At 42.4% G+C, this 25,020-nt stretch overlaps 1 protein-coding gene across 4 annotated transcripts in view; it reads left to right on the top strand.

Moving 5' to 3' along the window:
- Positions 1-25,020, top strand: part of PTPRK (protein tyrosine phosphatase receptor type K) — a 389,066-nt gene that overhangs the window by 131,243 nt on the left and 232,803 nt on the right. For all 4 annotated transcript variants that reach the window (XM_063124699.1, XM_063124696.1, XM_063124697.1 and 1 more), the window contains exon 3: positions 18,804-19,075. In XM_063124699.1, the coding sequence (XP_062980769.1) occupies positions 18,804-19,075 (272 nt within the window). The remainder of the gene's footprint in view (positions 1-18,803; positions 19,076-25,020) is intronic.

Consider the following 25,020-nt stretch of genomic DNA (forward strand, 5'->3'; position numbering starts at 1 on the left):
ATGCCTTCTTGTCCTCTTGTGAGCTTTCCATAGACTTCTGCAAACAGACTGCTGGGCTTATATAGACCTTTGGTCTGATTCAGCACAGCTCTTCTTATGCTCTTATGTGAGAATGTTTCAGGACACACTAGATTTGATTTATTCTTAGAAAAAGTGAATGTTCATGTGTCTATAGATGTGCACACACACAGAAGCACACACACACTTTGTACGTGTAGCTTTTATCCCGGCATATTGGGCCTCCTCTCTTAAAACTCTACCATATAATTTTGTGAGAAACAATTTTTTATGTTCCTCTGGTGGGTGAGTTAATATAGTGCCCTCTCAGCCAGTGCATTCTTTGCTTGAAGGTTGTAGATGTTTATGGGAATGCTGGAGATTCCCAATTTCATTGATTTAAGGAAACTAAACATGTTTTACCAGTAGTTTTATAGAGAATCTCAAAGATAAACCTAGGTTTCTGCAGTACATAGAAGAGAGAAGATGCCTGATGCCAGGCAAGACTGTTTGTCCATCCAGGTCAGTATTGTCTGCTCTGGCTGGCAGTAGTTCTCTGGGCACAGAGAGACAGACAGACAGACACACAGAGAGAGAGAGAGAGAGAGAGATCTTTCCCATCACATGTTACCTGACATTTTTTAACTGGAGATGGCATAGGTTCAGCCTGGGACTTTCCACTGGTGGATGGCCAGTATAGGATCCAACCCTGTATTTTCTCTTTGCCATGTTCGCTGTCTCATTTTTAACACTCTCACCCATCAAGCTTTGAACTTCCTTAAAAATATTTAGCTGCTTTTACAGGCACCTTTCAAAGTAGCAATGTACCTTTCTTCAGGTTCCATGTCACCTGTGTGTGCTTTTCTGTGATATTTATACCTAACCTATGTTCTCCTGATTCATGGTGAATTTATTTCTTGTTGCAAGCCCTATGTTAGGAACATTATATTTTCCTGCTGTTAATGTATGACTTCAGTAAGGGCTTTGCGGATATAATGCATTGCAGTAATCCAGACAAGAGATTATCAGAGCGTGGCTAACTGTAGCTAGGCTATCTCTGTCCAGATAAAGGCGCAGTTGGTATATCAGCCTAAACTGTTAAAAGGTGCTTCTTGCCACTGAGTCCACGTGCCTCAAATACATGTATGTATGTATTTGTTTATTTCATTTCTATTCCAATGCTCTCTGGGCAGTTCACATAAACTAAAACCACAAGGTACAGCTTAAAATATAAAATATGGATTTATTTATTTATTTATATCTAATAGTTTAACAATTATCTATTTTCTGTAATGTAACAGAGGAATATGTATCTTATCATGTAAGGAGTGTATTTTTTCTGTGCTGCAGCGTTTTCCTATGAGATCCGGACACCGTAGGTTTTCCAGAAGGCCACGCTCACTTTCCCTCAACCACTGATCATGGTTTTGCATGTTGTCTCTCTCTCTCTCTCCCCCCCATTCTAAAGGCTTGAAATGCCTCTCCCAAGGCTTAGTTACTGGCAGTAAGAGCTTTAAAAAATGTACTTGTATTTTTAGTATTTTTATTTTTGCTTTTTGGGTAACGTCCCTTTTGTCTTTCGCCCAGCCCACCATATCTTCTCTGAGAGCTTCTCCAGAATGGAATGCAGCTTTCAGGCTGAAAGAGATTCTACAACCCCCTGCTTAGAAGCATACAAGAGGAGGAGAAATTTCAGGGAAAATGACATCTTTCTCCCCCACCCCTCATGCAGGCTGGAACATTTCCACCTCTTTTTAAAGGACACACCCTGCCTTCCTTTTCAGCATTCTGTGCCTCAGAATGCAACCAATTCCCTGCCACATAGAAGTTCAGTCCATAGGCTCTTCCCCATCTAGTCCACCATGTAAAGAGATGGAATAGATCCATTTCTTTACATCTCCCTCCCTTGTTGCAGGCAAGCTGTCCCAGAAACTTCACACTCTGTTACCTTCTTTGGGTTCAAACTGTGCCTGTATAACTTGTGTAGCAGAACTTAAATGTGGTGCCATCCTACCCTTTAGACTTCCTTTGTAGTACACTTTCCCAAAAGTGTATTGTTATTTGAAAATGCCATTAGAATACCTCCCCACAGCTATCTTTCCCTAAGCACTGCAGATCCATATACTAGAAAAAGGCATTAAAATTAAGCATATATAATAAATACGAACATTTATTTGGATGTCTTTTTAATGGGGTGTGGGAAAGAGGGCAGATTTTTCTCCCCAATAATATAGCTAGAAGTAAAAACCGCAAAGTGAATTATTCATGATTATACCACATCCCACCTAGTCACAAGTCATTCCTCTCAACAGTTCAAAGAGTAGTCACAAACCTAGGCACTCTGTCCCACTGACATGACCTAGAAAAACAAGCTTAGAGCCTGGCCCCTCTAGAGTCAGAACCTCTGGTGCCCTCAAAATATGCCTTAAAAACCTTTGTAGTGCATCCAAAATTATTCATTTAAAAGGAGGCATAATACACAAGACAGTACACAACCGTGCAGCTCAGCGGTCTTGGTAACAGCACATTCTGTATTCTGTTTAAACCGCTATTTTAATATGCAATGCTTGCAGTTTTTACTTCTGAGTTTTTATTTAAAACACAGTAGCCTGTCAGCAAATAAAAGCCTAATGCCAAACTGTGTGTGGTATGCAAGAGGGGGAAAAAAAAACCTGCTTGAGATTCTCCTCAGAAGTCATGGCTTCTTAAAGTGTTTTCCCTTGGAAAAAAATAGCTCTCCAAATTGGTCTTTAACGAATTCCTGCTTGGAATTTGGGGAGGGCAGTGTTACTATGTGTACTCATTCACACATGTCCCAACAAACTCTGAATTATATTTCCTAAAGATGTTGTGCACATACAACAGACCGTGCACTGTACTTCAACAAATAGGAAATATAGTTTGAGAACAGCAATCAAGGTTGACCAATACAGTTTTTTTTATTTCATTGCAGTTTTTCTCTATAGAACAGAAGACTACTTAGTATACCAACCCCTTTCCACATGGATCAGCTTACTACTCCTAACAGTAATAATAGAGATAACAGGGCTTGTTACACAGGGAGGATCTGAGTGCTGATGGCACAGGAAAGACCATGTAAGGGGCCGAATGGATAGATCCAGAAAAATACCAGGAGGAAAGGAAGAAACAGAGTTAGTGGTTATATTTACCTTGTTTCAGAGTAAAGGGAATACAAAGGACCTCACTTCCTGCTTGGTCAGACACACCTGGAAACTCACAGATGCTTCTGAATTCAAAATAGGGTAACACTTGGCTGCCCAGATACTTCTGACTAGGTTATTGAGAAACAGCCATACCGAGATGACTCCACTAGACTCTTGGTACTCGTGGAGATGATGGGGAAACCAAACATTTTTATGAACCCTAAAGGCAAAATGGTTTGGTTGCAAAAGTAAATATTGGACTGGAGCATCTGAAAATCAGGCCTTTTCTTAGACCCCGAATTCTCCAAGGGAAATAACAGAGATTGAGAGAGGCAAGGGAATTTCGGTAAAGAAGGGAAACTAGCTAAAGGTATGTAGGTGGTGGTGCTTGACTCAAGACTCTGGAACAACCTCAGTGCAATGCCCAGGAGTCTCAACTTATCCACCAAATAAATAAAACAACTCATAAGAAGTGGTAGACCCTGCTGTGGATAAATGCTATGTACAGAAACGTTTTTGCTATGTATTTAAGTAACAGTTGATGCTTAAACACTCTGTTAACGTCTGTGAGGCTATAATGTATCTTACTAGGAATTTACCTGATCTAGGCCCCATCTATAAATATTAAATTGATAGTCTCTCTCCCCCTTCAGAACGTGTCATCAAGCACTTACTATTAAAATAGCCCATCAATACAGCAACAACGCTTGGCTTCAGGCGACTAAAATACATTATAGTCTCATAGAGGTCACTTAGAGTATTTAAACATTACAGTTATTTACATAGCATTTCTTCAAACTTCCATGAAACAAAGCTTCCTAGATGGGGCACCTATGGAGCTCACAGTCTTGGTGTAAGGCTATGCCACAGATGCAAGTTGGGTAGAGAGCCACAATGGGTGCTTCATCAGGGAGTGAAGCTAAATCACGGTATGCAGGTGGTGGGGAGTAAAGCAAAACATGCACTAAGCACAAGAGGGCTACGAAGGGTCACAAGGAATGGGCTTGAGAGCCAAGGGAGCCTTGTGCACATCCTAGAGCTATGTGTCAGTGAATTGCTTCCAGGAATGAAGACAGCAGCAAGAACAAACACTAGTGCCGGAGCCCAAGGGCAGTAAAGGCTTCAAAACAAAGAATGCGAAGGGATCAAAGGCAGTGGGCCAGACTCAGGATGGGGTGGAACTAAGAGTTCAATAGCTTAACTACTGAAAGGGAATGAAACAGAACCTCAAGGAGGTTCCTGGCTACTTTACTGAATTAAAGCTGGCTAGCTAGTTGAGCATTACAGGCAGTCATGCTTCAGAACATTGGAGTTGGGCTATACAAGAGGGAAAGGGAAGCAATTTTTGGCTCCTTCTCTCTTTGAACTGTTTCCAATATAGCTGGTTGTGCTAAGAAGACCAGCAATGACTGGCTTCAGACAACACTAGACAGTGGTTGATTGAATAGTCCATGGTAGACTAAATAGTCCACTATTGACTACTGTGTCTTCTGTGGGGCAGAAACCACCCAACGGTTGGCTATTTTCTAGAAATAACCAACTCCAATAATCAACACTGTGCAGAGTTCACAGAGTTCACTAGCAGTATGGCAATGGAACCAGTTACCTAGGGAGGTTGTGGGCTCTCCCACGCTAGAGGCATTCAAGAGGCAGCTGGACAACCATCTGTCAGTGATGCTTTAGGGTGGATTCCTGCATTGAGTGGGGGTTTGGACTCGATGGCCTTGTAGGCCCCTTCCAACTCTACTATTCTATGATTCTATGATCTGCACAACCGTTGGTTATTGTGTCGTCTGTCAGGCTCTGTGGATTATTTCCCACTGCCCACAGAGTCGCAAGGCAGGAGCAGCAGAAACCCCTGCTGCTCTTGCCCAGTAGGGCTCTATAGGCAGGGGAAATAATCCCGTCCAGGAAGTGCTTGGCAAACCATGCCCCTTGTGCCGTCCCTTGGTGGGGTGCTGCAGTCTGCGGCTCCCCATTTGTTTCCCAGGACAGGGGCATGCCATCCCTGGGTGGGGCGGCACCAAACGTGGCACCCCACATTTTCTCAGGGACATGCATTTCCCTTTCCCCCGTCCCCGCCATGGAGGGAAAGTGCTGGCTGTTGAGGACAGGGGATGCTAGGGACTCCAGCCGCTGCAGGAGCTCCTTGTGTCCCTCATCTCCAGCCCCAAGCACTTTGCAGCAAACAGAGGTTGGGGCACCAGACGAGTGAGGGCATCCTTCTCTGCACCCTTTCCTCCATTCCCTATTAGTTTCGAGGCTGAGGGCAGAGGGAGCCTCAAAATGAATGGGAATAGGCGTGTTGCAGATGAATATCATACCAGGTCCGGATATGGTATTCATCCATAGCGCGAGCGTTCCCGATAGATAGATATTTAGATAGATAGTGAAATCATTTTCTGTCTCTATTCTAGAAATATATTGATTTAAAGGGTGCCATGGATGGTGCCCAAGATGGTTCTTCAACCTGCTAACCTACTTTGGGGTGAGGATGCTTTAGAATTAGACCATTCTTCCCACCAGTTCTCTGGACTGGCTTAATTTACAAGTACGCTTATGAGTTGTCTGGCTGGGGTGGTGACTTGGTAGTCAGGAAAGTATCTTCGTGTGTCCAGGACCATGGTGGCAATTCCTTTTTAGTTTTTCTTAATGGAAGACACAAATAGGTAATTCGGTGCTAGCCCCCTGCTACCCTTTGGGGCCATCTCATTCTTTTCAACCTTCAAACCTCTTGCTGTTGCTGCTTTCCCCCAGAACACAATGGACAATTTAAACAAGGTGCTAGGATGATGCCAGCAAGACTGCAAAACACAACCTCCATGCGTACAGAAAGCCACCGTGGCTGAGCTCCTCTGAAACAGCAGGGGAAGGCAAATGAATATGCAAATCTGTGTCTAGGTGAATTAATTTTACAGTCTTGGTTTTATTATTTGGAAGAGATGAATATAAAGTGAATTCTGATCCATATCGTACGTTATTTTGCTGAAATACTACTTTGCTCAGTCATATGAGTTCTCGTACGAAATAACTGCTTTTTATACAAGTCTATTTCATTTTTAATTAGAGCTCAGGAATGTTATAGTGATATAGATTTTTTTATTTTATAATAGTGACTCATCATGGTGCCATTTACCTATTGTTTGCTTTACAAGGATTTTGCAATACTGGACATACCTAGACATGGAGCTGTGCCTAATTGAAACACGGCTGTGTTTTCCTTTATCACTCCAATCTGAAAAGACATGAAACTTGAGTTATTGGTTATCTGCTCTGGACAAGATTTGTAAGTGAAGGTACATTTCCTTTGCAGGCGACCAGTATCTCCAAACTTAGATTTGCAAGATTACTTTTGGTTTGAACATCCATAACTAAAGAATCTCATAAAAGACAAAAACTTGCAATTCCTCTGAATGTAACTAAGCTAATTGGCCCAATAAAAGATACTGTTGGCTATTTCTTCATTTTGCCAAGTAATCCCATCAAGTAACCCCTGTCCCTTGCATAGTTTTCAGTGGGACTGTGCACGGACCCCCTAAACCACTTCGTGGCCTGATCCGGAACTTTCGGATCGGGCCCGAACCTCTTTGGGTCAATCTGCCTGTCCCCCACTCAGCGGAGCGAGATCCAGCTCTGCTGATGGCGCGGTATCGACGGCAGCACCATCGGCAGGTAAACCAACCCCCCTGCCCCCTTTCCTATGTCCGGCGCGGGCTTCAGTTGAGGCCCTGGTTGAAGCCGGAAGAGAAGGCCGCGGCCTCTTCCGGCTTCAAGCTGGGGCCTCAATTGAGGCCTGCGACGGACTGCGGCGGAGGCAGGTAAGCCCCCCTGCCCCCTTACCTGGCTCCACCGTTGTCGCCGCACAGACTCTGGTGGTGCTGGAGCCGCCAGATGAGTCCCCCCCCCACTTACCTGCATCTGGAGCTCCAGATCAAGGTGAACCGCTTTGCCTCAATCCGCAGCCCCCCCCCCCCCGACCTGATTTGTCTTGGCCTTTGTCGGAGGAGAATCAGGCCGCTCCGCTATCGCTTCTCCGAAGTGGAGCGGAGCACAGCCCTAGTTTTCAGTAGACCCTGGACTTCAATTTTGGTTAGTCTATATCAGATTAATTTTTAGCAATGGACATTTTGCTAGTATTGACAGTGTCATTGGTGATAATACCCACCATTTCCTCTCCTGGTGCAGAGCCTAGCCAGGTTGCCCAGGCATATCACGCTTAACTGTAATTGGCATTGATGTCATACATACTCTCAAACCCAACCAAGTAACACAAATATTTATAATTATAGGTACAATCTATCTCAAAATGGGCAGGGATTGGTGTAGTGTTTAATGGAAACCCCTTCTTGGCCTCTTCACAGCTGGCCTTAGGCCCACTAAGTTTACATAAATTGGTTACAGCTTGGGACCAGGCTATCTAATAGCTTGCCTCTCTACACGAACCTACTCAGATCCTTCTTTGGAGGCCCTTCTCTGGGTGCAGCAGGGGATGGCTACTGAAGAATCGGCCTTTTCATTGGTGCCCTGGGTCTGGAATGCCCTCACCAGAGAGGTCTGCCTGGTACTGCCTTTGTTGTCATTTTGGTGCCAGGCAAAGGAATTTAAAAAATAGTCCAGGTCTTTTAATCTTTCTTAAGTTTATTAAAAAAAAAAAACCCACAAAAAACCCTGCTGCTTGTGTTTTTACGCTGCAACATCTTTTGACTGTTCTGTGTAATTGTTAATGAATATAATCCTTTTTATTTCTTGTGATAATTTCCACTGAGAACTCTGTTATAGGACTGGCTTTACACATTGTTAATATATAAATAAACAAATAAGCCAAGGCACCAGGGATGAGAATAGTGACTGGTGGCAGACAAGGACCTAAAAATAGGCTTTGCAGTCCACTATAATGGCCATTGTGAGTTGTACATTATATGGGGGTCTGTCATGGAGGGAGAATTGGCCATATATCAATTCTCTATTGACCTTATACCAGTTCCTCCTTGTTTCATACAGGGCCCTATATTCATCCAAATGAGAGGAAAGGCATTTTTACTTATAACCCTTATCAGGATCAGTGATGTAGTGGTAAATTTTGAAGTGCAGCCGCTCATCCTGACAGTCCCAGTAACTACTCCCCCAAGGAGAATCCAAAAAGGCAAGGAGGTCTGGTTTATTTCAATAAACCAGTTCTAGCAATTTTTATCTCCACCAGAGGCATGTCTTTTGTAAAGTTAATAGGTCTTAAGCAATATATTGTTGCTGGGGAAATCCTCCCCCCCTCCCCCCAGCTAATGTGAAGGTTACAGCTAAACTCAGAGGGAGCAGGTAAGTCTGAAGTGGTTGGCAGATGATATTATCCTTTCTAATCAAAAAGTCCTGGAGCTGCCATCTTGCAAGCCCTAGGTCTACTTGGGCTATATTTTCCTTCACCCAGGACAACGATATTCCATGCGCACATATGGTCTGCTTAGGTGTATCAGAGGGAATCTCCTTAGCAAATGGCAATCTAACCACCTAGAAATTCTGGGCTCCTGCAGGTGGAGACTTTCAGAGCAGAAGGGCTTGGGGACTATCCTCACTGAGGCATGCACCAACAAGAATGTTTAAGCTGAAGGCTCGTCAGTAGGGTATTATTCCATTTGGTTAGACCTGTTATCTGCTGCTGCTGTTAAATAAATGTCATATCATACAAAGTGCAATACAATTCAATATTATAAAGTTATTATAATTTGAGCAGTAAGAAAACAAATCACATTTCTTTATAGCTTCCTTTCTATTACCCCGAGTTCTAGCGCAATAAGCTTTGGACTTGATAGTGACCAGTTAAAGCTTAAAAGCACGTAAAATAACTGAAGAAGGTCCCCAGAATGTATTTCATTTTATTTAGACCAGATACTTAATTAAACAGCATTATAATATTTTTTGTCTAGATTAACTTAAAGATATTAAAATAGTGTGTATTTTAAATAGTGTGTATACATAAATATATGTATTTATATATATATATATATATATAGAGAGAGAGAGAGAGAGAGAGAGAGAGAGAGAGAGAATATGTGTGTGTATGTATGTGTATACACATGTGCACACACACAGAGTTAAAGGAACCATAACCTTATGGCAGCTTGTTAGGAGAGAGATTGTGAACTAAAGTGAGGAATGGTTCTGATGGTGTATATAAAAATCAACTGCTTTCAGCTGCTTTAGTTCTGTCATGCACTAAGGCACTAACCTTATACAATGATTTGCTTCAGTGGTGTTGTATTTCTTTGAGAATCGGCCCATAACTCTTTGGTTCACCTGATTGCAGATATGCTTATGGTAACGTCATTAGTTTCTTCATGACGGCTGTGGTGTCCTTTTTAATTAGTAGAGCTTGTCAAGAACATCCATCAAGTAATTAGTCACTAACTGTTCAATTGCTGAAAACGTAATAAAGTGGGTCATGAATTAAGAGTAAACAGTACAGCCAATAATTAAAGGGTTATTTTACTGTTGACCACGTGCACATAATCACAGTCATGAACCTTGTATTATTGTCTAGACTATGAGCTCTGTGTTGTAAGATACCTATTCCTTAGCGAGTAATTTTAAGTACTTCATTAGTGCCCTGTAGTTTATGGCACCAGCTATGTCAAAGACAGGTTATAGGGCTAGACTGAGCATTAGTTTGACCTCAGAGCAGAGTCATGCAGAAATGGAAACTTCATGTGCCAAAAGTCCTTCATTAGTGCCCTATAGTTTATGACATCAGTTATGTCAGAGGCAGGTTACAGGGCTCAACCAATGATTGATCCAACATTATAGCAGCAGAGTCATGAAGAAATGGAAGTTACGTTTGCTATCTTTTCATCAAGCATGTTCTTGCCTTCAGATTGTCTTTACTCTAGAGTTCCTGTTCCCCCAAAAATTACGTACTAATGGTAGTCCTGCCAATTCATTCATTAATTTGTTCACCTATGCATGTATTCACTCATTCTTTGGAATTCCTTATGTCACGTAACTTTTTTATGGTAAATCCCTGCCCCTTCCCCCCAGGAATTGGAATGAAAATAATATTGTTTCGTAACCGGTTTTGATGTAGTAAACCAAGAGGTTCAATTTCTGACGTGGATATGTTTCTGTTGGTGCAGAAAATTCCAAATCTTTGTTACGTCCAATTGACTTTCAGACGTGGAGAAAATCTTCATCTCAGTGCACAAATTGCATTGGCGGCAGCAAAACAAATGACAGAAAAAGAAACTATTCCTGGGTGTGGGTGTCTGATAGGGCTGTGGGATTTGTAATAACGGGCAGGGCATGCGCTACAATTAGGAAAACCAAGGTACCTGCCTTAGGCAGCATTACTGGAGAATAGATGGGGGTGGAGAGGCAGCAGTGAGGTGTTGGGGAGTAGAACTCCCCAGAATTGAAGCAAGGTTCAACTGGAATGGCTGAAACACCACTTTGCCTTTTGCTCTGGGCAGAAATATGTATTGGGCTGGTCCTGTGCATGGGACATATATGGTAGGGCTGTGCAAGCCTTGGGCCTTGGATTTGAATATCCAAATCACAGAGGTCATTTTATGATGGATCTGCCATTTTATGATGTATCTGCCATTTCCTTGCAGAGTCCTAGGCTCTTGTACAGCCTATAACTCCCAGCATGCAGTGCATGGGAGAGCTGCACTTAGCGGGGTTCAGGAACAAAGGGCACATGTGTACTCACTGCTGCTGCAATCACCCACTCCTTGCGGTCGCCTCCTCCTTGGCGTGATTACCGGCTTCTCAGCATGAATAGCCACTGCTGCCACAATCCAGGATACTCCAGTGACTCTGGAGGGGTTCCTGCATGTTCCACACGTGCCCCTCAGCCCCCTGCTTACCCCAAGAGCCAGGGATGCAGGCAGCTGCAGGGCACCTGTGGAATGTGCAGGGTTACTGGAGTATCCTGGATTGTGGCAGCAGCGGCTGTTCACGCCAAGAAGCCAGCGATCATGCCAAGGATGAGGCAACCGGCGGCTGCGAGTACACGTGCCCTCTGTTCCTGGGCAGCCCTCCCAGGCACTGCATGCTGGGAGTTGTAAGCTGTATGGGGGCCTAGGGCTGTGCAAGGAAATGGTAGGTCCATCATAAAATGGCAGATATGTCATAAAATGGCCTCAGTGATTCGGCTTTCCAAATCCGAGGTCCAAGGCTTGCACGTCCCTAATATATGGCATAACAAACTTAGGTCTCATTCATTTCTATGGGTCTGCTCTATGTAGCACTAACGTTAGATATTATCCTATATGTGCATCATAAATGAGTAAAACAGTAATGGTTACCTGACTTATGTGTACGGTCAGGGACAATCTCTTCTCCAGTTCCATGTTTGGACCTGGAAAGGATGACTGGTGTATTCTACCCCACACCACTGAGGCACTGTGGCCATCACAGCCAGTGAGTCCTGCACCGCCTTCTCCACAGCTGGTGAGGGTGGCAGTCTTCTTGGTTTGCATCACCAAGGTACTTTGAGCAGTTGAGCAACTCCCAACCTTCTTCTGAACCTTGGAGCTGGGAAGAGGACAGGATCAAGGATGGTCCCTGCCCCCTCTGAGGCTTCAAACCTGGGAGGCTGGAGCTTGTAAGACTTTTCAGTAGCTATAGTGAATGAGAATGTAGCACCTTAGTTCCATCACATCATAAATAAATCTTCACTCATTGTTTCATTGTCCCTGTGCAATACAGCACAGAGGAAAGAATAGAGGGGGATGGGGAACAGCCTTTCATGTATCAAAAATATAACATACATATATCTTCCATGTAACTGCATTACTTTTATATCACACACACACATTTCTTTATGAATTCACAATTGAAGTATATAATAGCTACCAAATATATTGTGAGAAATAAATGTGTTTTATTAGCTTTGAGAAACCATTACTTTTAGCATCTCAGGGTACTTATTTCTTTTCTCGCTGTCAGGCAAAGCTGTATAATAACCCTAACTCTAAAGTCTAATGGTTCCATTGGGCCTCTGCACCTCTGTTTCCATTTATTAATTTATATTTACACAATAATGGGAATGTCTGAGATTGTTGAGGAACATCGTCTGCTTTGGTCTTTGTTGATGCAATCATTTACTCAGTCTTCTATTATGTTGACTTGCAAGCTGCAATTTTCAGGGCTCTTTGGTTAGCGCTAGTCCTTTTCTGTTTCAATGGCATTTGAACAAGTGGGGATCCAGCATTGCCACTGTGCTAGCTATCATGGAAATGAATCTTTCCCCCATGGCCATTTGGGGCCTCGACATAATGTACTGCACGGTAGTACTGTTTTTGAAATGTCTTCTGTGATATAGGGCTTGTAGAAAACTATAAATTGCAATATGGGATTACACCCTGATGATGTAATCAAGACAGTGACAGGGCCTGATCCCTCAACCAGCTGCTTCCATCAACCCGCTTGGCTTCCCTCCACCCTTTGTCTTCTCTTGCTTGCTGCTGCAGCGACAATGGGATGGGTATCTCTCTTCTCCATTGTCCACACTTAGAATACTGTGTACAGTTCTGGTCACCACACTTAAAAAAGGATATTATAGAGCTGGAAAAAGTGCAGAAAAGGGCAACTAAAATGATTAAGGGGCTGGAGCATCTCTTCTATGAGGGAAGGTTATATCAAGTGGGATTGTTTAGCCTGGAAAAAAGGAGGCTAAGGGGAGACATGATAGAGGTGTACAAAATTAAATTATGCATGGAATAGAGAATTATTTATTTATTTATTTAAAATATTTGTATCCTGCCCTACATCAATAAGATCTCAGGGCGGCGTACAGATAAAAGTATAGAGTATAAAAACAGTAAATATACATAGCTAAAAACAAATTAAACCATAAACCAAGTTAAAACAATATATAATTTAAAAGCAGTAAAACTATTAAAACAGTTAAAACAATGTGCCTAGTGTATTCAACCATTAAAAGCTTTGTTAAAAAGCCATGTTTTCACTTGGCGCCAGTCGGGCCTCCAAGGGGAGGGCATTCCACAGTCGGGGTGCCACAACAGAGAAAGCCATCTCCCTTGCCCCATCATAGAGAATGTGTTGTGCTGGTGGGATGCGGAGAAGGGCTCCTCCAACAGATCTCAAGTCTCGGGCAGGCATATATAAGGAGAGGCGCTCCCTCAAGTATCGAGGTCCCAAGCCGTTTAGGGCTTTAAACATCATTACCAACACCTTAAATTCCGACTGGAAGCATATAGGCAGCCAGTGCAATTCCTTTAAGACCGGTGTTATGTGGTCTCTGTAAGATGTACCCGCCAGCAGTCTAGCTGCTGCATTTTGTACTAGCTGCAACTTCTGTGTCGCCTTCAAGGGCAGCCCCATGTAGAGTGCATTGCAGTAGTCTAATCGGGAAGTTACCAGTGCATGCACTACTGTGGCTAGGTTGTCCCTGTCCAGGAAAGGCCGTAGCTGGTGGATCAGCCAAAGCTGACCCCAAGTACTCCGTGCCACAGAGTCCACCTGGGCCTCCAGTGATAATGATGCATCTAGGAGTACTCCCAAGCTACATACCTGCTCCTTCAGAGGGAGCGCCACCTCATCCAGAACAGGTCGCTTACCCAATTCCTGGACTCGGGAACCACCAATCCACAGAGCTTCCATCTTATCAGGATTCAGCTTCAGTTTATTGGCCCTCACCCAGCCCATACAGCCTCCAAGCACTGGTCCAGCACCTTCACAGCCCCAGCTGACTCCGACGACAAGGAGAAGTAGAACTGAGTATCATCAGCATACTGATGGCACCCAACCCCAAAGCCCCTAATGACCTCACCCAATGGTTTCATATAGATGTTGAACAGCATGGAGGATAGAATAGAACCCTGTGGCACCCCACAGCTTAATTGCCATGGAGTGGAACAGGAATCCCCCAATACCACTCTCTGGAGTCGGTCCCGCAAGTAGGAGCGGAACCACTGTAACACAGTGCCTCCTACTCCCATCTCGCAGAGCCGGTCCAGTAAGATACCATGATCAATGGCATCCAAAGCCGCTGAGAGATCCAGGAAGATCAACAGGGTAGCACTCCCCCTGTCTTTCACTCGGAGTAGTCAGAGCCACCAAGGCTGTTTCAGTGCTGTGCCCTGGCCTGAAACCAGACTGAAATGGGTCCAGATAATCCGTTTCTTCCTAGAACGTCTGAAATTGCCCAGCCACCACACGCTCAAGCACCTTGCCCAAAAAGGGGATATTAGCGATGAGGCGGTAGTTCTCACATACCTCTGGGTCCAGGGAGGGCCTCTTCAGGAGAGGCTAGGGAGACATTTTCTCCCTCTCTCATAATACTAGAACCCGGGGTTATCGCATGAAGCTGATTGGTGGGAGATCCAGGACAAATAAAAGGAAGTACTTCTTCACACAGTGTATAGTTAAATTATGGAACTCACTACCACAGGACGTAGTGATGGCCACCAATTTGGATGGCTTTAAAAGGGGGTTGGATAAATTCCTGGAGGTGAAGGCTATCAATGGCTACTAGCCCTGATGGTTGTGTGCTATCTCCAGTATCCGAGGCAGTAAGCCTGTGTGCACCAGTTGCTGGGGAACATGGGTGGGAGGGTGCTGTTGCACCATGTCCTGCCTTGTTGGTCCCTGGCCGATGGCTGGTTGGCCACTGTGTGGACAGAGTGCTGGACTAGATGGACCTTCTTATGTTCTTATGCATCCTCTCCAGTGGGGTAAGGGCTGGGCACATAAAGCTGAGGCATCGCCTGGAGGAGCACTCATCCAGTGGTGCCTTGATTGGTAGCCCAGCCTTGCTGTGCATGAATTTTCTCTCCCAGCCTAAAAACACTAACCCATCCCTGTTTTGTGCTGTCTGGTTGAGCCCTGTAATCCTAAGCAAAGTGCCAGGCTTGCCCAGTCTCCATCCCTCTTCCACACAGCTGGGAAGAGTATTCAATTTCACAGTCCCCTATTCCTGGCTTGTCATTCTTAAAGACCAGGAATCCTGGTTTAGAACAAAGTCTAGTCAATTGCTAAACAAGCCAACTACAAACACTGGTTGGTTTGTTTTTTAGCTGTCTTATTTAACAAATGAGGCTTTTATTTTAAATCACAATTCCTGGTTTGTATGTACCGATAAGACAAGAAAGTGAAAATAAATAAACTTTGTGGGACACCTCTTTCCAGCCATGTTTGAGGAGGAACGGGGGAGCATGCAAGACCAAAGCTCATCCACAGAGTGCTGGATCCTGGCATATCACACATGTTGCTTGATATGCAGAGTATAGTTTCCCCTGCAAAAAGATGCAACATTCATATTAATATTCAAAAATTAAGCAGAATTTATGTAATATTAATTTGTACAGGCTGTAGCTGTAAGAAGAAATAACCGTCATCTCCTGTGATAATTTAGAAGGACTATTTGTGTGGTGCTGAGGGAAATGTTTTGAAAAAGTTGAGGGCAAACACAGAGTTTCTTCACTTTGGTTTAGAACAGTAGTTCTTGTTCATGTGCAGCTGCTGCTCAAAACTCAACAGATGACACAGTTTTCAATGTGGTGCAAAATGTGTACTGTTAAGGCGACACTGTATAAAAGGTACAACACAAATACTTTCATCTATCTCAGACATATTTTCCACAAGCATTCAAGCAGAGTATTGGAATTATAGGCTGGTTGAACTGTTGATATGAGTTAATACTTAAGTCCAGTAACGTGGGTTATTCTATGTACGTCCAGTGCTGATAAATTTGTAGGGGTTCTCAATTTTTTCTTCTTCCAAAATTCAGTGCCATCTGCTAGAATTTAAAGGTTTATGTACTAGTCACCTTCTAATTTCCCATGAGTATGTCATAAACTATTGTCAGCTCATTCTTTCCCAATTGATGTAGACCCTATTGGACAGATTCTTTACTGGCATGATACTTACTTGGTGAACAATAAACTAAAAGATTTAGGATGATACTGAAATGTTGTGGGGTTAATTTTTCCCCTGTGAAAGGTGACATTTTAGGAACCGCAAACACTTCTTTTAAAAAAGCATCCGTCTCGGGGGAAAAATAGTGTTGTGGCTCCTTCACTTGGCAAATTAGATAGCAATAGTCACTTTGAAGGAGCTGATCTACAGTGCAGTGGGGAATACATTTTCCATGCCCCACTGGCCCTATGATGGGACAGATCATGCTGCATGTCTTGCTGTGGATTTGCCTTCTTTAAAGTGGGTCTTGCTCTTGGCAAAACATTAAATGCAGCAACATCCTGCCCCTTTTTGGGGGGCTTGCACTGCAAACCGCCTTGTTAAAAGTGGCGGTCGACACTTCATCCTAGGGAAACATTTTTGCTGGTGTTTGCACGTTTCCCAAACAGTTGCAAAGGACCCCTTTTTACAAAGCCAGAAACGTTTAGTTCAGTATCAGCGCAGCCCTTATAAAAAGGATTTCCAATGCTATTTGAGGAAGATGCATACCAATTAAGCTGCAGGCGTATCCTCCTGTCCAATGTCAGTAATCGCTGAAGATGTTGGGTTTCTAGGAATGGCTTGTGACTGGCTTGAGATGGTTTGCTCTGCTCTGTGGTATGCTTCCACGTTGGGGAGCCAAGGAGGTATTTTAGTGTTTGAACTGCCTTCCCAAAATGTGGTTCTGAATCCATGTTACCACAGCAGCGCCGAAAGAAGCTGCTAGGAAGCAGCTCATGTATAACAGAAACTAAATTCTGTATCGTGCTTATTACCATGAATAAGCTTAGCTAGTAAATTATTTTTGTTAGTGCACTCAATTAACCCATTACACTTCTCTGCCTTTTTTTTTGAACGGTACATAAGATGGAAAATCATGATATTTTATATACACAATGTATGGGTTTTTCCGTTTTCATGATGTATTTTCTGTTCTGTTTGTTAATGTCCACAATAAAAAAAGACAAAAAGGGGGGGGGAGAAAAGAAAGAAAGAAAACGTGCTAAAAGTGAACTTTCTATGGCTAAATTTCCACCATTTAAGTCTACCTGTCTTGGAATTCTTCCACTTTGCTCACAGATGTGTGTTTGAGGAAGGGGATTTATGTCCATGCCAACTCTTCAATTATTAGACCACAAAGCATGGTGGTTTGGGTTCTACATACCCTGTAGCAGTTATTTTAGAAACTCCTAGTGTGCTACATTTAGTCATTTCTGATCCAACAGCGATAGCAACTGCCAACAATTATGAATGTAAATATCCTGCTGCCAAAGTATTCCCGGATTTAAGAAAGAAGCAGTAAAAACAAAGTTGGCCAGCAGCCAATGTAGCCTTGCCAAGATATCTGAAACTTATCACTCCATTGGGTACTGTCTGGTTAATCAAATATAAATGTCAACTGAGCTCTTGAACCTTTAGCAGCTTTGTATTAAAAAATACCTTTGTTTCATTTGGATGCACAAATAAAATATAATGGCATGTCATTAATAAAACTTTTTAAAGGTGGTTTTGAATCTGTAAAACATTACTGTCTGTGCCATTAGTCACTAACTTAGCAATGCTGAATTGCATGGAAAGGCAATTAAAAGGTTTGTACACAAACAAAATAAATGTTGATTTTTTTTCTGTTACATACTGACCTATTTTTATTTTCATTGAGCAATAACCTCTCAACAATCTATCCCGCATTACCTCAAGTGCATTTTCAAGAGCAGTTAATAAACCTCTGCAGAAAGCAAGTGGGCATGCACAATAGCTTCGCTGCATATAAGTTTTTGGAAGTCAGTAATTTAGTATAAAATATTTTCTTTAAAAGCACACACCCAAATGCTGGACTCTGGAGTTGTTTGTCTTTCTATTTGTTTTTAGCATCATGCTTACTAAGAAGGGCTAGTTGCTCTAGTAAGATGTTCATTCATCACTTATGGGCAGGCCTGTAGCAGGCATGGCCAGCATTTTGTTAGATGCTTAGCAGAAAGGACAGCTGCATAATTGACAGTTAGTACTATGTGGCATTGGTGCCCTGGGGCATTTTGGAAGTGGGTCTAGTTTTGGGTTTTCTCCAAATCGACAATAGATGGTACTATTTTAAATGTACTATTGGTGGTGGGGAGAGTGAGTTTACATTTTATAATAGTTCAGACATGTGGCTCGATAGTCCAGTAGTTTAAGAGTGCCTCCAGTTGGCTGCTAAATAATTTGCAACAGACTCCTTTCTTTTAAGTCCTACTAGATTGACTTTTCTGAGTTAATTGCTGTGCTGAACATTCTTAACAGTTATGATTAACATGATATGGGCCAGATCTACACCTTGTGTCAAATCATTACGAGTATGGAATAAAAAGCAGGAAATAACACTAAAGAAGTGGTATATGGAAGACATAGGCCACAGCTAGACCTAAGGTTTATCCTGGGATCATCCAGGGTTCACCCCTGCCTGAGCACTGGATCTCCTGTGTGTCACCTAGATGAACAGGTTTGACTCCTGGACGATCCAGGGATAAACCTTAGGTCTAGCTATGGCCACTATGTGCCCCCACAGTTATTAGTGCACTTCAGTACTGCTATAAGGCAGAATCATAGAATAGTAGAGTTGGAAGGGGCCTATAAGGCCATCGAGTCCAACCCATACAAGTGTCATGATGGCAAGGGCCACCTCATTTTTCCTGAATGAGTTGATGTGCGTCTCCACATTTACCTGGGTTCTCTTCCTCTTTCTCTCTCTTTCATCAGGTTCATACATGATAGTGGATTCTTCCCACCACAGCCATGGAGAAAAGGCTCGCCTCCAGCTTCCTACAATGAAAGAGAATGACACTCACTGCATTGATTTCAGCTACCTTTTGTACAGCAAGAAGGGGGCAAGTCCTGGAACACTGAATATCTTGGTTAGGGTAAACAAGGGGCCTCTGGCGAATCCCATTTGGAATGTGACAGGTTCCACTGGCAAAGACTGGCTACGGGCAGAGCTGGCTGTCAGCACCTTCTGGCCAAATGAATACCAGGTAAGCTTGGATATATAAAAAAAATGATTTCAACCATTTTGCATCTATTGCCAGTATACATTGTGTCTTCATTTCCTGGTAATATATTCTTGAAGGACTGCTTGGAAATGAGGGTCCTATCATGAACTATCACTAGCGAGTGGTTGTAGAACAATACTCCAAAAACCTTGCACATATTCAACCATTTGGAAGTTGAGAAGGAGGAGTAAGGAAATGCATTTCAGAAATAGAGCACACATCCTAACCTGGGATCTGGCTTTGAGAAAGTGCTTTGCTTTGAATGTGTGACTCCATCTGTCTGTTTATTTTATTTATTTATTTATTTATTACATTTATATACCGCCCCATAGCCAAAGCTCTCTGGGCGGTTTACAACAGTTAAAAATGGTAAACATTAAAAAGTATACTTACTGTTTAACGAAGGTTTCTTGGCGGCTTATCTAATAGGCACTCTAGTAGGCTGGCACACCTAATTCTAAGCAGTTAGATGTTCCATGTACAGATTTCTGCCACTTTGTCTTGACTATCTCTTCTTTTATTTTCCCAACCTTACCTTTCTACACAAATACAACTGATTTTGTCTTTGTATCTTCCACTCTCCCCAAAGAACCCACCATTGTGGCTGGATCATCATTTCCTATCCTAATGTAATCCAATGATGGGGACCGTGTGGCCCTCCAGATGCTGTTGGACTGCAATTCCCATCAGCCCTCACTATGTTGGATAAGGGTGATGTGAGTTGCAGTCTTAACAACATTTGCAAAGCCAGATAATCCAACTGTCTCTTCTTCCCTTCCTTCCTTTCTTTTCAACAATGTGGGTTCTGATTGTTGCACCAAAATAACACCCATCGATTCTCAAGAAAAGCTGAGAGACAGCTTATATGTTACACACATGTACATAATAGGAGAATGATAGCTTTTCTTATGATTGAAGAGCCACTCTAGGAGGGAGTGACTGGAATCAGAGACGTGGGGGAGAGAAAGAAGAGGTGGTACTTAACTCTTTTTTTTCTACCTGTTACTTATGTGTTCACATTCTCTCTCTCTCTCTCTCTCTCTCTCTCTCTCTCTCTCTCTCTCTCTCTCTCTCTCTCTCTCTCTCTCTCTCTGTGTGTGTGTGTGTGTGTGTGTGTGTGTGTGTGTGTGTCTGTCTCTACCTTATGGCTTTCCCCCTCCCGGAATTCTTGATCTGTTTGCTTTGACATCTTTATTACTTACTGTGCAAACTTTATGGAATTGTATTTCTTTCAAGTATTGGTGTCTTGTGTTTGCTTGGTACCATGTTAAGTAGTAGAACACAGAGTGTGGACAGGAAACAATATAGTAAGTGATCTGTGAATGCATTCTCAAGTAGGGACATGTCAGTGTGGAAGTTCTGTTAAGTCACCGAGATGTTGTTTTACTAATATTTTTTAAGAAAACGGTTGTAAACAAGAACTAGCCTTCCCTGCTTCCCCTGCTATTTGATGCTTTGTTTAAGCACAAAGCAAAACTAATACTAAGAGAAAATTAAATCTCTCCCATTTTTGTCGGTCCAATGAGAAGTAGGTCGGAAGCTCTTGTTTACACAAGCTTTCTAGTATAGTAAGATGTACGTGGTTCTAAAAGCCACTTAATGGAGTGTGGTTGGAAGCCATATAATCTTGTACAATTTCATGAAGGGAGAGAGCCTGTCAGTGTGCATTGTTTTCTCTCTCTTTGAACGGTGTGCCTTTTTTTTTGGTCTCCTTTTGTAAGAGCTTCCTTTAAGGGTATGAGGTCAACACAGCTGCTTTAAAAAGGACTGACTTATTTTTGGTTTCTTTACAATGCTCGTTTAAATGTTGCCTTACACTACAGAGTGTGGCATGAATGTCTCCTTTGTTCAGCAGCAATTCTCTGTGACAATGCTCCGGTTCACTAACTCTGTTGGTTGCATGTTCGCCTGTAGAGAGTTTAGCAAACACTAGCGGAATGCCACATGTGCTTAAGACAGGATTGACAGCTATGAATTTGCATTTAGGAGCTGTGTTTATAAAGTGAAACAGGCATATTCATGCCCACAAGTCCCATATTACCAGGAACAAGAGCCCGGGATAAATGAAACATGCATACAAGCATGCAGATTCTCCCTTTTCAGATCTTAAGGAGGTTGTATAGTTGCATAGATAAGCCAGACATCTGTGCTAATCAGTCACTTCCATAATATTTCATGTATGTAGGACATGAGAACCTGAATACCACCAAGGTTATACTGTCATTTCCTTTCTGCTTCTGACCCTCAAAATGATTAACTTGAATAATTGAATGTTAACTAGCAATTGGTAGGTGGCTGCCAGGAAAGGGAGTGGAAAACATTTTTTGCTTGCAAATAATTGCTTCGAAATTGGCACATATGTGAATCACTTGTAATCATCTGGCAGTGTTTGCTTATCAGCGTCATTTAATAGACATCGATCCTGCTGGGAAAGATTGAAGTGAGTTCTGGGAATTTGCTGCCCTGCTTGAGTGTAGCGGAGTTTGGAATGTCTTGACAAAAAATGACTCTGGGTGTGAGATGGCAGCCTTTGCAGAGTTGAGGAAAGAGCAAACCAAGCTCAATTTAATCTTCATTGAGTTTGTTAATATGGCACATTCGCAGTTATCAGATAGGATTAGATGTCTTTATTATTATTTATTGATTACATTTCTTGCAACACCACTCAAAACTCAGGATAGAGTAGAAGGCATTGTCACAGTTATTTCATCCATTCAGCTAGAGACAGTACTGAAACATGTGACGAAGGAATAGTGCAAGCGCAATTTCTCTAACCCAAACAATGGGAGGGAATTTCGTAGTCACCTATCACTTTAAAAAGATTTATTTTATGTATTTATTATTGCACTTATATCCCTCCTTTTTTCCTCCAAGGAACTCAAGGTGGCATACATAATCCTCCTCCTCCTCTCCATTTTATCCTCACAACAACCCTGTGAGGTGGGTAGGGCTGAGGGTCTGTGACTGGCCCAAAGTCACCCAGTGAGCTTCCATGGCCAAGTGGGGACTAGAACCCGGATCTCCCGACTCCCAGTCTGACACTTTAGCCACTACACCACACTGGCTCTCTAGATCCAAGGGAACTTGCAAAAAAGTGATTAAAACATGCAAAATATAAAATAAGACAAAATCAATTTCCATTAAAATACTATAACAAAACAAATTAAATATCAGTGTAGAACAAAAAGGTCATCATAGGCCTTCAAATGCCTGGGCAAGGAGGGAAGTTTTGACATGGCACAGAAAAGATGACTGTGTTGGTGCTGGGCAGGCCTCACTGAGAAGTGGACATTTGTGCCTGCCCCAAGTTCATTCATTCAGATTGGGGAGAGTGCTGAAATCGCATATTGGTGGAGTGGCTTTAGGAATTCTGCACGAGAATTCAATTGTATGGTGGTTCTACTTGCATGATTCTCCCTCCTGTTGTTTTGAGTTAGAGAAATTGGGCTTGCACTGTTCTTTCATCACAATGTTTTAGTGCTGCCATAGCTGAATGGATGAATTGACTGTGACAATGCCTTCTACGCTATCCTGAGTTTTGAGTGGTGTTGGAACAAACTTAGTCAAAACATAAATGAAAATGTAAAAGTCAATAGAAAAGATAACTGATAAAATGTCTCCAAGTTGTTTGAGATGGCCACAAACTGTACGTGCCAGATGTGAGAAATTCATGTATTTATTTAATTTAATTTAATTTATTTTATTTACAATATTTATGTACTGCTCCCCATTGAAAACTTTGGAGCAGTGTACAAGATAAAATAAAATAAAAACAGAACAAAACATTTTAAAATAGATTTTAAAAGAAGCAAATTGTACAGTGAACCATGGCCGGACATTAAGGAAAGGCTTCCTGGAACAATGACGTTTTTAGGAGGCGCCGAAAGGAATACAAAGTTGGCTCCTGCCTGACCTTCAGAGGCAGGGAATTCCATAGGAGGGGGGCTACCACGCTGAAGGCTCTTTCCCTGGTGGACTCCAATCGGAGAATGGGTCTATGTGGAACCACCAGGAGCATGACTTGTAGACGATGCTCCTGAAAGGACTTCCCAGAAAGGTTCAAATGTCCATAACAGCTCCTAGTTGCATCTGTGTTATCACGAGGCTTCAACTCCTACATGGTATAGTCGGGAGAAAGTGTGGGTGTTCAAGAGAGCAGTGCAGGATAGGAAAAGTCTTTGATATATTGGAGCAACAATTTAGTGCTTTATAAGGGAGGTCCTGCACGACATTGTCTTGGAGGTGGTGGCGGGACTAAGTCACATTGGAAAGCTTCTGCTATGGGGCGGAATATAAATGTAATAAATAAAATAAAAATATATAAAAATAAACTTGATTACAGCAACAGACAAAAGGATATTACATTCTGTAACAACTGTAGCTTCTGAATAGTCATTGAAGTCAGATAATGCTAGCTTTGAGATTACGATGTAAGACTGTTTGCTAGGTCCAAAGCATCTTCTGCGTTGTCAACTCTTATGATATTTGGGGCTCTAAAGAGTTGGGAAATAACATTGAACTTTGCCAGTACTTGCTCACCAACAGCTGGATTGATCACAGGCTTTATAGCAAGTCATTCACATCTTTTTTTAAAATTATTATTATTATTATTAATAATAATGTATAACGTGCCATCAATGTTCATGGCGCTTTACAGAATAAAACAAAACAATCTGCCATATGGCTTACAATCTAAAATCACAGTAACAGACAGGGGAGGGAGGGGGGAAAACAACCGGGGTAGTGGGCATCAAAACTAAAATATAGACTAGTATGATCACGCTATAATTGAAAAGCTTTCGAGAAAAGAATCTTTCGCCAATATGTTTCTGGAACTCTTTTTAATTTCAAATGAATAGTCAAGGTGAAACCTAAATAGCTAAACCCGATGATGAGTGGAGATTCAATCTGGTGTAATAGTAGTGTCGGGCTATGACTGGACAGATCTGGGTTGAAATTCCTACACATTGATGAAGCTTATTTGGTAACTGTCTTTCAGCATAATCTACCTGATGGGATTGTTGTGAGAATAAAATGGAAGTGGCAGAAGAAACCTGCATGCTGCCCTGAGAAAGGGATGGGCTAAAAATGTAATAAACTATACTCATGGATTTCCTGCATTGTGTCTAGTTTGGCTCTTAGAGCAGAAGGGGGAAAAGACTGTCTTTCCAAGGTAGCCATTGGAAAAGAGGCAAGATTCTGGTAGTTCCCCTGTTTCCTGCATTTGCTTTGACCGCTGGCTCCCTCACCCCCAGTACAAACGGCTTCTCTATGATGAAGACAAAGAAAAGGCTCATTGAACTCAACTGTTGGCTCATTTGAAATTTCTTGAGACCTGCATTTCAAATGAATGGAGTGTGACCATGTTTTTAATCAGATAATGCCCCTAAAGTACTATTCAGAGTATCCAGAATTTAAAGGAGCAAGAGACAGTGATCAAGGACCAGTAAAACTCTAAAAGGAGCTCTCCAAGGTGTGGAGCAAGGCGAACAAGTTAAAACCTGGTCACACTCTATTCATTCTTCATTATAGAAGAATGCCGGGGTGTGTGTTTGGGTCAAAGCAAATACAGGAGACAGGAGAACTACCAGAACCTTGCCTCTTTTCCAATGGCTACTTTGAAAACTAGGCACATGACTGTAGTTTATTACATTTTTAGCCCATCCCTTTCTCAGGACAGTTTGCAGGTTTTTTCCACCACGTCCAGCTACTCTAGAGTTCTGACTGGTTCTGACTGAAAGCCAGAGCAGATTGGACTGAAACTCTGACATTGGAGTCACCAGCCTCCACTACTTCAACATATGAAGTTTGGCTTCTACAACTGAGCTATGGGTCCTTTTCTATTCTTTTATCAATTAGGTTTAAAAAGTTTTTTAAAAGTGTTACATACAAGCTAAGTCAAAAAACCCACCCCTGTAGACGTTTAT

Source organism: Elgaria multicarinata, chromosome 4, assembly GCF_023053635.1.
Source record: "Elgaria multicarinata webbii isolate HBS135686 ecotype San Diego chromosome 4, rElgMul1.1.pri, whole genome shotgun sequence".
In the NCBI taxonomy this organism is placed as follows: Eukaryota; Metazoa; Chordata; class Lepidosauria; order Squamata; family Anguidae; genus Elgaria; species Elgaria multicarinata.